The sequence below is a fragment of the Leiobunum rupestre genome, chromosome 5 (assembly GCF_980474605.1).
Source record: "Leiobunum rupestre chromosome 5, qqLeiRupe1.1.hap1, whole genome shotgun sequence".
In the NCBI taxonomy this organism is placed as follows: Eukaryota; Metazoa; Arthropoda; class Arachnida; order Opiliones; family Sclerosomatidae; genus Leiobunum; species Leiobunum rupestre.
The window spans coordinates 3,705,809-3,719,674 of NC_143388.1; the positions used below are offsets into that span (position 1 = coordinate 3,705,809).

The 13,866-nt window shown below is 33.8% G+C and overlaps 1 protein-coding gene across 1 annotated transcript; it reads left to right on the plus strand.

Moving 5' to 3' along the window:
* The first annotated feature begins 9,232 nt into the window (after nt 1-9,232).
* On the plus strand, nt 9,233-10,570 carry LOC149943363 (uncharacterized protein F54H12.2-like). Its single transcript, XM_090176054.1, has one exon. It carries the CDS (start codon nt 9,233-9,235, stop codon nt 10,568-10,570), a length of 1,338 nt encoding a protein of 445 aa, XP_090032180.1.
* Nucleotides 10,571-13,866: the final 3,296 nt, after the last annotated feature.

Here is a 13,866-nt window from a genome sequence, read left to right on the forward strand (position 1 = left end):
TGTAAACTAGTCTTTATTAGAAAAACGTGGTGCCATTAAATGCAAATACAACTTTTTTTTCTACAAAGCTAAATTTTGTTCTTTTCTTAATTAATGTTGCTAAACACAAGTGGCGTTTTAGTAAGAGGAAAAATAATTCGGAAAATGTTAAGATGGAATTCGAGATACTCTACTACAAGGGCTTAGACGCCAAACAGTCATCGATAGAACAGATCGCTTGTAAAAGGATGATTAAGTATGTATTTCAAAGAAAAATACAAAAGCTCGTATAGAGTAATATAATTTTACAAATTAATAGTTTCTGTAACCGCCTTCAATTAATTTTCCGGTCTGTTTTTGGCAGAAAACCTATTGCATGAAATAGGTCTAAAAAAAACAATAATCGAAAATATTTTGTCGATCCTGGCCTAAATCCGATTTCATTCTCAGAGCTATAAAATGTGATCTAAAATCTTCCTAACAATCTTTGCACGTAGCCGTTATATCAACTCCTTGAAGGTTGATTAAATGGAATAAAATAAACAGTATTTCGTTAAAAATAATTGTTTCCTTAATACAATACCGGTTTTTCCATTACTCAGTGATTTGGAAACTTAAAAAAGTCTGATTATTTTCGCAAGAAGTGTTACCGCGGACTAGCGAGAAATTGAAATGCTATATGCAAGTTTATTTTATGTTTAATTATTTGAATTTAAATATTTGTTTGGGACGAGTATATTAAATTCAACAATTTTGGTCATAAACAACGAGATGCTAATCCACTGCCTTGTTTAATACTAGGCATGGGGGTGACAATACCGATTTCAAAACTATCTCTAGATGGCGCTCTTCTAAATTCAAAAATGTGTAATTTATACGTAAATTTTAAGTTATGGAAAACGAAGTGTGTAAATATAGTTTATATTAAATTACATATATTTTGTAATATGAAATACTCAAACTTTGAAGAAAAATAACTCAATAGCATACTTAAACATTTTTATTTAAAAAACTATAAAATCAGGTCACTTTGTCTTTATACAGATCTCACTAAAAGCAAGTAATTGAATTACATTTTCACATGTTTTCTTGATAAGGGTTTGTTGTATATTTTTTTTACCCCTGCTTTAAATCGGTTAAATCTTTAGAGAAATTGACTACCAGAGGCCTAAGAAATTTAACATAATTATCACAGTCACACTTGATAGCCTTTTCAAAATAAGGCTGAATTATTTTTACAAATATCTTTAAGGTTTCATTTTTGGCGATGTAAGGCGTTGCTTCTCTAACAAAATCAGCTATGGCACTTAAAATGTTGATTAAGTATTGACTTGGGTATCTCCACCCACCTCTATTCTGGAAAAGAATTAAACCAGTGGTTGACTGGGTCTAATATTATTGGTTGCCAGGAGACAAAGGGCCCTAGTCTTAACAACTATAAAGCTACTTCACTCTATGGCCAGTCCGCCACTGAATTAAACTAAAACTAAACTCTCACAATATAACCCCCTACCAGGACAACAATAGTGTTTCGAATTGACAGCATACATGAATCTCTTGGAGTGACAATACTAAGTCTATTAAGCATTTTCATAACCATATTAGAAAGTAATTTTATTCCCACACCCATTTCAGTTGCGGTCATAGATTTTCTTGATGGGACCATTGATTTGAAAGCGTTAATAGTTGTTGAAACTTGCTCATAGGTTTCCGGGGATGTATATGCATTTCCAAATTTTGAAGATTTTATGATACCAATTTTGTGGTTTTCAATAGCTGTAGAGTCTTCCGTAGTTGGCCAAATGAATGTCTTCTAAGCGCCCGCGACTTCATTCTGTAATAAAGCTGAGTAAGTCTGCCCATACAGACGGTTTAGCAGCAAAAATGTGCCGATGGCTCGATCTCCGCCCTAATCTGACCCCACGTTTAACCGATAATGTTGGTGGTGGTGCTGGGTAAATCGCCATTGAGGATTAACAGCACTTGACAAGTAATTGTTTTGGTGGTTAAATGGTCCGCCTCTCCCAAATAAACACTCATCGGTCAACAAGAGCAGATTTAAAAAATCCGGATTGACATACCTACGAACCCTATCTTGATGAAGTGTTGCACACCAAATGCTTGCTTGAGGATATGCCGCGAAGAACGCTTAACCTAGCCCTTCTTCGTCGAGGTTCTGACGACCAGCTCCTCGGTATCTTGGATTGATATACATGTATTCATGGTTCTGGAAATCTCGAACAGATCACTGAACGGTAATGTGACTGTGAAATCTGTCGGGATACCGCATACTGAAAAGTTTACAAACCCTACGAGCGTTTCGATAGGCTTCACAAAAACATATTCCAACATTAAAGCCTGCTGTTCAGCGGAATGCACAGGCATTGAATTCTGCAAACTTGCAAGACTCAGAATGCGCTTCAATTGGGGTTATTTTGGTTTAAATAATAAAACTTAATCAATCCTTTGTACAAATCGACTAAAAAATGTTATGTATATTCAGAAAGACTAATAATACAAAATTATCTTTAATTCACTGGTTTTTTGACATATTACTTTCAAAAATAGTTTAACTAAGTTTTTGTAAAAGAAAGCTTCGGCCTGCTATATAGTGCAGGCGTTGTTGTCAAAAAAAAAAGGGTTCCGCTTTGATGCTCTGTAAAAAGCGATTTAATTCTAGATTATAGTAAACGGGTCATGAACAAAAAATAAAACCAATGTTCCCACTTTGGCAGGTCCGTTTAAGGGGGTGAAAATGGGGGACGAAATTTCACTTTTCGGAAAATTGTTTTAATTTATTTTAAAGCAACTAATTAACTAAAAAATTTGTTCTAAATGACATTTGCTTACTAAAGGTGTGGCGCATTGATGTTAATTTTTGGAAATCGCTCAGTGGCGTAGTTTAGGAGGGGCGCGTCATAACTCTCATTCCCCCTTTTCTTAAATCTCATTCATGGCCGGTGGTAACAATTATATATATTTTTAAAAATTAAATGCTTGTAATATTTACTAAAAAAGTTTTCGGGGCTTCCAAAAACATATGGAATTACTCTTTAGGCTTATTAATAACGTTTCTAGAATTTTTGAAGATACCCCCTCAAATCATAAATCTCGCCACTCATGAGAAACAATTTATTTTGTTTTAGGTTTTTTATTACTATTGATTTATATTATTGCAGTATCAAATAAATATAGTTAATTACCAATACTACTCGAGATGTAGAAATTAATAAAAATAATTAACATCACAAAAAGTATTTTTTAATTTTTATCAGGTACGTAACGCGATTGACTATTTACATATATTGTGATCATTTTGGGGAAAAAGACACTTTAAAAAAAGGAAATTTGTTTAAGTCGAAGAACATCCAGAAAATATCTATTCTTCTTCGTCGTCATTTATCTCAAAATTCAATATTGGAACATTTTGGCAATTATCAGCACAAATACAGGCATATGTGCAACGCAGGCCATTTTTTCGACAAGAACAGTTGCCTTTACAGCCGCTTTTACACCCGCATTTTATAAGCTCTAAGAAAGCTTCGGGTGCCGGAAACTCGAAGCTTGTAACCGCCCTGTAGCTTCCCGGGTTGTTATTATTATTTAGTTTCCATTCTGAGCTTTCTGAAAGTGGTAAGCGCGGGTGATTTTCTCGCAAACCTTTCCAAATGCAGCACAGGTAATGCGCTTCTAATATATGGGGTTTCATTGCGCCCATGGTAGGGGGAAGGTTTTCACCGTGAAAACTACACGAAGAGTAAAACTGCCAACGTAGCATTTCGTGGGTCTCAGCCTGCTTCTTCGGGCGGTTCAGTGAGCATACATATTTCAAAAGATTGTCCTCGATTGCTTGGTTCGGTAGCGTTGCCGGCTCTCCCAAAGAAGAAAAGGCATTCAAGATGGAATCATTGCTGTTCAGAAATACTTTGGAATATCCAAAAACATTTCCCGTTATATCCGATCCAGTAAATGCGTGGTAACCAAGTAATGCCCGTGCCCGATCTTCACCTAGGGTGCTGTACGTGGAAGCGACATTTAGTTTGGGGTCACCCTTTTTTAAGAAAAATGGGGTCTTAGGTAATAACGGGAAAAAATTAATAAGTAGAAGCAAAACATCGGTGTCCGGAGATTCGACAAAGAGATTGCCTGATTTCTTAACATGGAAAGCGTGTAAAATTAGAAGAGTGTTGGCTTCTTCGTGCGAGTGTTCTTCGATATGTGGGTCGACAGGGACATTGGCCTTGGTAACAGAGCCATAAGTAACAAAAAACATTTTTAATTTATTCGAATGACTACGACTGTGTGCTAATATATATTCTACCAAGAATCTTGTTAGCTCTGATTTCGTTTTAATTGAAGACAACAACTCTTTGAGAGGAACGTGAGCGTTATTTGTCCTGCCGTTGATGTGATAATAGGTCGAGCTATTATTTGCGCGTTTATTTCTTGTTTGTGTTTTGAGGGACCCATCCTTGTAAGTATCAAAAACCAAGAAATGGCCCTCTTCTGAATTGTGAGAGTAAATAAGTTTCCTAAATCTTCGCGGGTTTTAATTTGTTCATTTTTTCTCTTGTTCGGCCTCTTTTCAGAGTGGCTTCCCTCTTCTGAAAAATATTATATAATTGAATTTACAAACTGATGAATTGAACCACTTATAAATATCTTGACATTTGGTATCCATAAACTCCTCTAAAAATTAGTGAAAAAACTTAATTGGAATATATGGATTTATTTAAAACAGGGATGCTGCTTTTACGAACAGATTGAATAATTAAGTTGATATAACGCGTCGTAATCATGCCATTGACTTGGTATTTTTTTGACAAAAATCCTTTGTACACCTTACACGAATCGAAGGTTATTGCTTACGTTCTTTGTATGCAATATTTAAAAGATATACGCAAGTCTAATGCGTAGTAAAATTGAGTATGGTTCCATTGTATGTGCATGCTGTAGCAATAACTTACTTAGAGTAATTCAAAGAGTTCAATGAAAAGTCATTGTATTATTTTGAAAATATTTCCTAAATATATAAACTAATAATTATTTTGCAATATTAAGCCAAGTACAACTCCTAACGGTCCAAAATCGATTCCAAGGAGATGAACTATTGTTTATAAATAAGCTTTACACAAATAAAATACTGATTCTTAAATGCTAAAAACAAAGTTATCCAAAAGTTATTGCGAAAGATTTAAGGAACAACGAGTCATTCTATAAAATTCCAATTTTATTACTAAGTGCATTATAAGTAAGTTTAAAATTTACTGTTCATTTGAATTACAATTTTTCCAATACAGTGAGTTTTAACATTTTTCAGGTTTCACATCCATATATACGTAAATTTACTTAAATGAGACTAGCTTTCAAAATTTTCTTGATACAAAAAAATTCCACATAACTAAGTACTAAAAATAACCATTTTATAAATTTTTCAGGTTTCAAATTTAAAACGACAATGAATAAATCAAAATCATCACCATTAGGTGGACTGCGCCGGATGTGAGTATTTATGCTTTGCCAATATTTTAAAAATGTTTTTTTTTCGTTAAAACAAAATATTCTAATAACTTTCAATTGTCGTTAATTCTTTGTACTGGTGTACATGTGCTTTAACTTAAATATGTATGTTAATATTGTTTTCCATTTTAGTATTTATTTAAGTAATGATTCAATCTCTAACTTTATCGTTACTTTTATTTGTCGCCTTATACCCTTGTTAAATCAAAATAATAATTCGTTTCCCTTTAAAAATTAAGGTTTAAACTCCAAAAAACTTGTTACAATGTTTTTTACACCATACAATAATTTACTATAAACAGCTTTAAACAGTCTTTGTTTTTTAAAGAATTTCGTTATTGATGTCGATGAATTTACCAAAAAGTTTGTTCCGTATTTCACAAACTCCTACGTTGCCCTTCAGTTTATTCTCAACAATCTGCCGAACACGAGGTTTGTTTTATTTTTTAATGCCACCTTGTTCTAAAGTCCTATCACCGTCCATAATTTAAATTTTTCAATTCTTCCCCATAAATATCTTATGTGAAGTTCTCTAGAATGTTTTATTTTAAGTAAATTTAGAAACCAATAGTAACTATAATGTCCGTAAATACGATAGTAGGGGAAGAATGACAGTCATATACCAATTATATACCACATGATGGTATAATCGTATTTCATTAATTTGGTGGTATATTTTTATTCAATTTCGGCTATGGAGGTACAAATATTTGAACGGGTTATCAAATTTCAAATCTTTAAAACACCTCTATAAATCTTAAGTAAACAATCTATACGTATATAAAGGGACGTCGCGAACGGCGACAGTTTATTATAAGTATCATCAAGCTAATATCTAAAATGTTATTGAACAATTATAATATATTATTTTGTTATAGCAACGAGAGTAACACATGCTTTGTTGAAGCTAGTTTCCTTAGAGCTCGTGGAGAATATTACGTTAAAGAATAAGCCTTCATAGTTCCAAACAATGGAGAAAAGGGGATATTTACATTTAAGGGACCGTACCCTTATAATGATTTATCCTTAAAAAATAAACAGCTGTGTTCATGGGTCACACGAAACATATGTAACATTCATTGGAATGACGGAGATATGGATTTTATCAATTTACAAGATGTATGCTCCGATATATCAAAAAAGGGGACGGTGTTTTATACAAAAGGGTTAGAAAAATCTAAAATTTTGTCAAATTTATTTAAAAAAGAAGTTATTAATGTGGAAAATTTTGGATGTCCCAAACTTTCCAATGCCATTCGGGGTTTGTAAATACCATCTATACAATGAAATGAATTGTTTTTTTTATAAAACATATCAAATTGTAAAGTGGGTAAATGATCAATGATAAATAAAATTGTCTCGGAAAATAGCCGCATTAGTATTTCATTTGTTGATTTTACTCTACAGACAATTAACGTCATTCGAGTGGAATGTCAGAATTTTTTCTTTATGGAAAATAACCACTTTTCATCGATACTTGTTAACTATTCACTCAATTCAATTAACTGACGTTAATGCGAAGATAGTTGTTTTCACATTCATTCACCCTTCAAATTGATAGTCTATCGTGCCATCAAGTGAATTCATGGAAATAGATAGCGTTGTAGATAGCTTTCAAAATGATGCCGAACACCTCGCGGCTTTAGGGGGTGCCGTGATAACAACTACATACGCCCCAAAAGAAAAACAAGCTGATGCCGATGTATTTGTAAAGTCGATAAAAAATGGCTTAGTTAAATATCTGGAGACCAAGTTGCGTGAAAAGAAAGGTATGAAATGGTACATTTGCATAGTTGTGAAATACACACGCCCCCTTAATGGTGGTGAAGAAGAAATTGAGACGTTAGCCTACTTCCGTTCCAAAACATTCACACCCCTTCTCCCCGAAGTTATACCAGGTCAAATCGATATTTGCATTCCTCATATAGCAAAAGCAATGCAAGAATTTGAAGCTACCGGTAGTGGATGGGTTATTAACGAATTTCAGCACGTTCAAGTTGATATCATCAATTACTTTCCACTGGTGGGGGGCACCTTTGTAGAAATACCCACCGATATTAAAAATTGTAAAGGTGTTTTGAACATTGAAAATAAAGATGACAAATGTTTCCTCTGGTGCATTCTCGCGAAACTTCACCCTTCGAAACATATGTAACATTCATTGGAATGACGGAGATATGGATTTTATCAATTTACAAGATGTATGCTCCGATATATCAAAAAAGGGGACGGTGTTTTATACAAAAGGGTTAGAAAAATCTAAAATTTTGTCAAATTTATTTAAAAAAGAAGTTATTAATGTGGAAAATTTTGGATGTCCCAAACTTTCCAATGCCATTCGGGGTTTGTAAATACCATCTATACAATGAAATGAATTGTTTTTTTTATAAAACATATCAAATTGTAAAGTGGGTAAATGATCAATAAAATTGTCTCGGAAAATAGCCGCATTAGTATTTCATTTGTTGATTTTACTCTACAGACAATTAACGTCATTCGAGTGGAATGTCAGAATTTTTTCTTTATGGAAAATAACCACTTTTCATCGATACTTGTTAACTATTCACTCAATTCAATTAACTGACGTTAATGCGAAGATAGTTGTTTTCACATTCATTCACCCTTCAAATTGATAGTCTATCGTGCCATCAAGTGAATTCATGGAAATAGATAGCGTTGTAGATAGCTTTCAAAATGATGCCGAACACCTCGCGGCTTTAGGGGGTGCCGTGATAACAACTACATACGCCCCAAAAGAAAAACAAGCTGATGCCGATGTATTTGTAAAGTCGATAAAAAATGGCTTAGTTAAATATCTGGAGACCAAGTTGCGTGAAAAGAAAGGTATGAAATGGTACATTTGCATAGTTGTGAAATACACACGCCCCCTTAATGGTGGTGAAGAAGAAATTGAGACGTTAGCCTACTTCCGTTCCAAAACATTCACACCCCTTCTCCCCGAAGTTATACCAGGTCAAATCGATATTTGCATTCCTCATATAGCAAAAGCAATGCAAGAATTTGAAGCTACCGGTAGTGGATGGGTTATTAACGAATTTCAGCACGTTCAAGTTGATATCATCAATTACTTTCCACTGGTGGGGGGCACCTTTGTAGAAATACCCACCGATATTAAAAATTGTAAAGGTGTTTTGAACATTGAAAATAAAGATGACAAATGTTTCCTCTGGTGCATTCTCGCGAAACTTCACCCTTCGAATAACCACCAAAATTTTGTTCGTAATTATTATCGTTACAAATCGCTATTAGACTGCTCAACTATTACTTTTCCTTTTACGCTGAATTTCATGAAGCTCTAAAACTTCAAGAAAACAAATTCTTTATCAATAAACATTTACGGCTATGAGGGTACTACATTTCCACTTTATGTCAGCGAAAATAAAGTGTGTGAAGATAGCCAAATTGATATGCTGTTAATCAGTAAAAATAATTTACATCATTTTTGTTTGATTACCGATTTAAGTAAATTAGTTAGTAAATTCACCAAACATGACGGGAAAGTCTACATATGTAGATATTGTTTGCAATGATTTAGTGGAACTCGTGCGGAAATTAATTACAAAGAACATATAAATGACTGTAGTATTTACGACGCCCAAAGAATAAAAATTCAATTGACTTAATGATAATTTTATTTCTAGACGCCCTTCTTAATTTATTTAAGACGCTGAATGGCGTCGGACATATTTTCATAACGTCTAAAACATATATAATGTCACTGCAACATCCCAGCTCTCAACACAGCATTAGTTCAGAACTTGACCTGTTCGTTGTCCCGTATACACAAATTGGGATAGTGGGGAGTCAATGGGTGGAATACAATCCAACGTCGAATGTTAATGAAAATCAAGCAATTATATTAAATATCACCGGCAACTCGGAAACGTACATTGATTTAAAAAACACGCTTCTTCAAGTGCAGGTGAAAATAACTAAACCGGATGGAACTTTACCAAATGGCGAGTCTTATAACGAAACAACTAAAACCACTACACCCGCGGATAAAATCTCACCGGAGAACCTATTGCTTCATAGTATCTTTGGAGAGGTGCACGTTTCGTTAGGGGACAGATCAGTTACATCATGTCCGCAACAATACCCGTACCAGAGCATGATTCAAACCCTTTTGACATTTGGTGGGGAAGCCAAAAAGAGTTTTTTGACAGCTTCGCTATTCTACAAAGATCAATCTGGAAAGTTCGACGAATATTTCGAAAACGACGGATTCAAGAAGCGTGCTAAATTCGCTCAGAGTGGTGTTATAGACCTAATTGGGGTTGTTCACGCGGACATTTGCCAACAAAATCGCTTTATTCCTAATCTCATCGACGTCAAGTTCAAATTAATTAAGAGTCCAAACGAATTCTGTATACACACCAACGGTACGAAATGTAAAGTTGTGTTTACACACGCATCAATGTTCGTGAGAAAAGTTAGATTAACACTCGAGATAATGATATCTCACGCAAAAACCTTGGAATTATCAACAATGAAGTATCCTATTACTCGTACGGAATGTAATTCGTTTTCAATTTCCGCTGGAAACAAGATTTGCGTCAAAGACAAATTAATCAGTGGTCAACTCCCTAATAAGGTCGTTATCGGGTTTGTGGATCAGAATGCGTATTTGGGAGATTACAAGCTGTCACCTTTCAACTTTAAAAATTACGCGCTAAACCAAATCGCTTTATACGTTGACGGAAATAGTGTACCCCATAAACTGAATCCAAACTTCAAAGACAAGTTGTTTATGCGTTCGTACGCTAACCTCTTTCTACAAACGGAGCAATGGAACATTGATCAGGGTAATTTGATCTGCCGGGATGAATTTTCCGATGGGAACTCCCTTTTCGTATTTGACCTAACGCCAGACCTCAACCGTAGCTCTACTCATAGCTTTAACCTTATAAAGAATGGAAATGTTCGACTAGAGTTAATTTTTGCCGATTCGTTGCCAACCACGGTTAGCGTTATTTTTTATTCGGAATACCAGTCGTTAGTTGAAATCGACGAAAACAGGGGAGTGTTATTCGATCATAACACACAATGAATTCTCAACAACTCGATAAGATTATAAGACGTGATAAGTACACAAAACCATTGTTCAGGAGGGGTCTTTGCCGCCGATAAGCTACCTAAGATCGTGAAGACGTTTCCTACCCTGTATATTGTCAATACGGACACGTCGGAGGGTGGGGGATTCACTGGTGCCTTATCTATATTTTAAGAAGGAAAATAAACTATTTTTTTCGACAGCTTCTGACATCCGCCAGATTTTTTAAATTTAACTATTTTGTAGAAAGAAACAGTTTTACTGTTATCTATAATTCATATCAATTACAAGGAAACTCTTCCGTGACGTGTGGCGGGTATTGTGTTTATTTTGCTATTAATCTGTGTAGGGGTATACAACTGTTTAAAATATTACAAAGATTTACTAAAAATAAACGTGTAAATGATCTCATGATTTCTGAATTTATGTATAAGAAGTATTCAATAAACTTGTCCAAAAAATATTTTCTCGTAATTATTTATAAATCAATTTTATTTTCACGAAATAACATTTTCTTAGCGTTACATAAAATATGTGATAACATTTTTTCGCAAAACGATCCTCCTAAAATTGCTGTTATTTCATTATATTTCAAATTATTTATATACGGTATCATTGTTTATTTAAGATTTCATTCTAAGATAATTCAAGTGTAAGCTTTAAGTATTTTTATAAAAGATAAACTTTATATTCTTCAATAATTTAAATATACCACCGAAAACCGGAAGCAATGGAAATACGATCATACCACCAAATTAATGAAATACGATTATACCATTATACCACCAAATTAATGAAATACGATTATACCATCATACCAACAAATTAATGAAATACGATTATACCATCATACCACCGAAAATACCATCATATGGTATATAATTGGTTATGACTGTCATTCTTGCCCTACTTACGATATTTCTAGTTACCCCAAGTTTTATGTTTCGAGTTGAATAGCGAGTCTTGAAAAATTGTTTCTAGTCCGGAACGAATTTTAAGATTTTCAATTCGAGTCGATTTGAAAGTTAAACCCATTCTTTTTAATTTTAAAATAAAATAATTTACATCTTTTTAGTGGTAGCACTGCATAACGTAGAATGGGAAAACCATATAAATCAGATAAGTACCTAGAACGTTTATTCGAATTACTGACAGCACTCCGATTAGAAATGATAGACTTGAGAACGATTTTCAAACAGAGGAACGCAAAGGTACTTCTCTGATTTAAACGGATTAAACAGATATTATGTTGATATACGTATGCTTCCCAATAAAAGCTTATTGGTGCCGGACTTGTTATAATAACTGGAATTTGTTCGAAAAAGGTTTATCGTTAAAAAATATTGGTACTTGTCACGTATATTTTATAACATTTTTAAGTCAAGTCCTCTACGAGTAATTTACAAAGCCTTGGCCATCGAATCCGAGTACTTGCAAATTTAAAATACCCGCACATCAAAATTTGTATCCTTGTTTGTTGAGATACTACAACGTCTTTCCCACTTAGTCATAAGTTTAAAAATTCTTACTTATTATTCGTTAGGGATTTTTAATATTTCTCAGTTCATTTTAAATTTGAATAAACTGAAATCTCAAAGCTCGTTTTGATAACATATTCGACATACTTAGCCTTATTTCGTTCCTTTATTGTAGATATATTTATTGGGCTGAAAATTGCATTACTTTTAATTGGAAAATCATTTTTATTTAAATCTATGCTAAAAGAGTTAATCTTCCCAAAGTAATAGTTCATTAACTCCCTGCCTCTATTTCATTGGTTTCACTATGAAATACCTGATTAGAAGAATTTAAAACCACTTTTGCATAGTAAAAACGGTTTTTATTTTGTTTATTCTAAAATAAATACCGTTTTTACTATGCAAAAGTGGTTTTAAATTCTTCTAATCAGATATTTTAATGCATAGGGTTGGACTAACCAAATCGATCACTATGAAATACATTGAGTGACACACTAATTTTAATATAACATTTGGGTGTATGTTCTCTTTTGGGATTAATCTCGAATGAACTTTCCTGCTTTAAAATAACCCTGAATGGCTTATTTTGTAGACTGAAATATATAAGCGAGGACGTTTTAAAATCGAAGCGAAAATTTCACCCAAATCAATTACTATATTCACAAGCACTTATATTTGATGTGAGTATATTTATCCTATTTTACAATATAAGACCAGTTAGGCCTATCTGAAAAATTGTCTAGAGCCGTAGTACGACCCGGGGAAGAGTTTTCGGACGTCCAACGGCTATTATGGCGGTCGTCCCCTGAATGTCTTTCTATAAAACCTAGAGATGTCTTAAGGCCTTTAATTTGGTTCAATCATGGCTCAATAGGGATGAAACTAGGACGTTCATTGGATATCGTATTCTGAACAAATAATTTAAAAAGCCAAACTTGATATTAAAATTTTATTTAAAACATTAAAATACAAGATAATCAAAAAATCCAGCAACAAGTGTACAATTTGATTGTAATAACACGAACTCTGCATAAAAAATAAGAATTTAAATTTATTATATAAGGTTATTAAATTTTTACTATAAGTTTTCGAAAGTTGGAAACTTAAGTATTAGCAGTAAACATATAAATTACAAAACTTATATAGTTATTCCATTTTGGGTGAAGTGCACTACAGCGGCCTCATCGAATTTTATATTAATTTTGGTTGCGCCTGATAGACCTTGTCACGTATATGACGAGGGAATTTTTTATTTTGGCCGCAAATGAGTATTTAATTGTTTAATTTAATTTTTTTAATTGTAAAAATTTCTCATTTTCATTGAATTTTATATTAATTTTGGTTGCGCCTGATAGACCTTGTCACGTAGTTGCCGAGGGTAGTTTTATTTTGGCTGCAAATGGTTATTTAATTTTTTAATGGAATTTTAAATTTCTAATTTTTGGGCATTTTCACGTGTTTCGTTGTACTTATTTCCGTCGCGTGTTCGCCGACACCACAGTTTCGGTGTCCTAATGAATTCCACGTGATATTCCCTTTTTTTAAAAAATCAATTACAGTTTTTGTTCATTTTCTAGGTGTTTTCTATTTTTGGGCCACTTTTTTTCTGGTTGAGATTAAAAGTATATACTTGATGCGTAAGGCTTCGTACTGTCCTCTAGGTCGCGTTATAGATGGCCCATCGCTCTTATTAGTATGGGGTTGGACCGTTGGGGAGGCGCTGTGCGCCCCCAGCGCTTGAGCGAAGAGAGTTCGCGGCGCCGTCAGGCGCCAATACGGGGAATCACAAAGCGCGTCAGGCGCCAATACGGGGAG

Excerpts from the sequence above, each read along its gene's own strand:
- LOC149943363 (XM_090176054.1), top strand. The coding sequence starts at position 9,233 with ATGTCACTGCAACATCCCAGCTCTCAACACAGCATTAGTTCAGAACTT.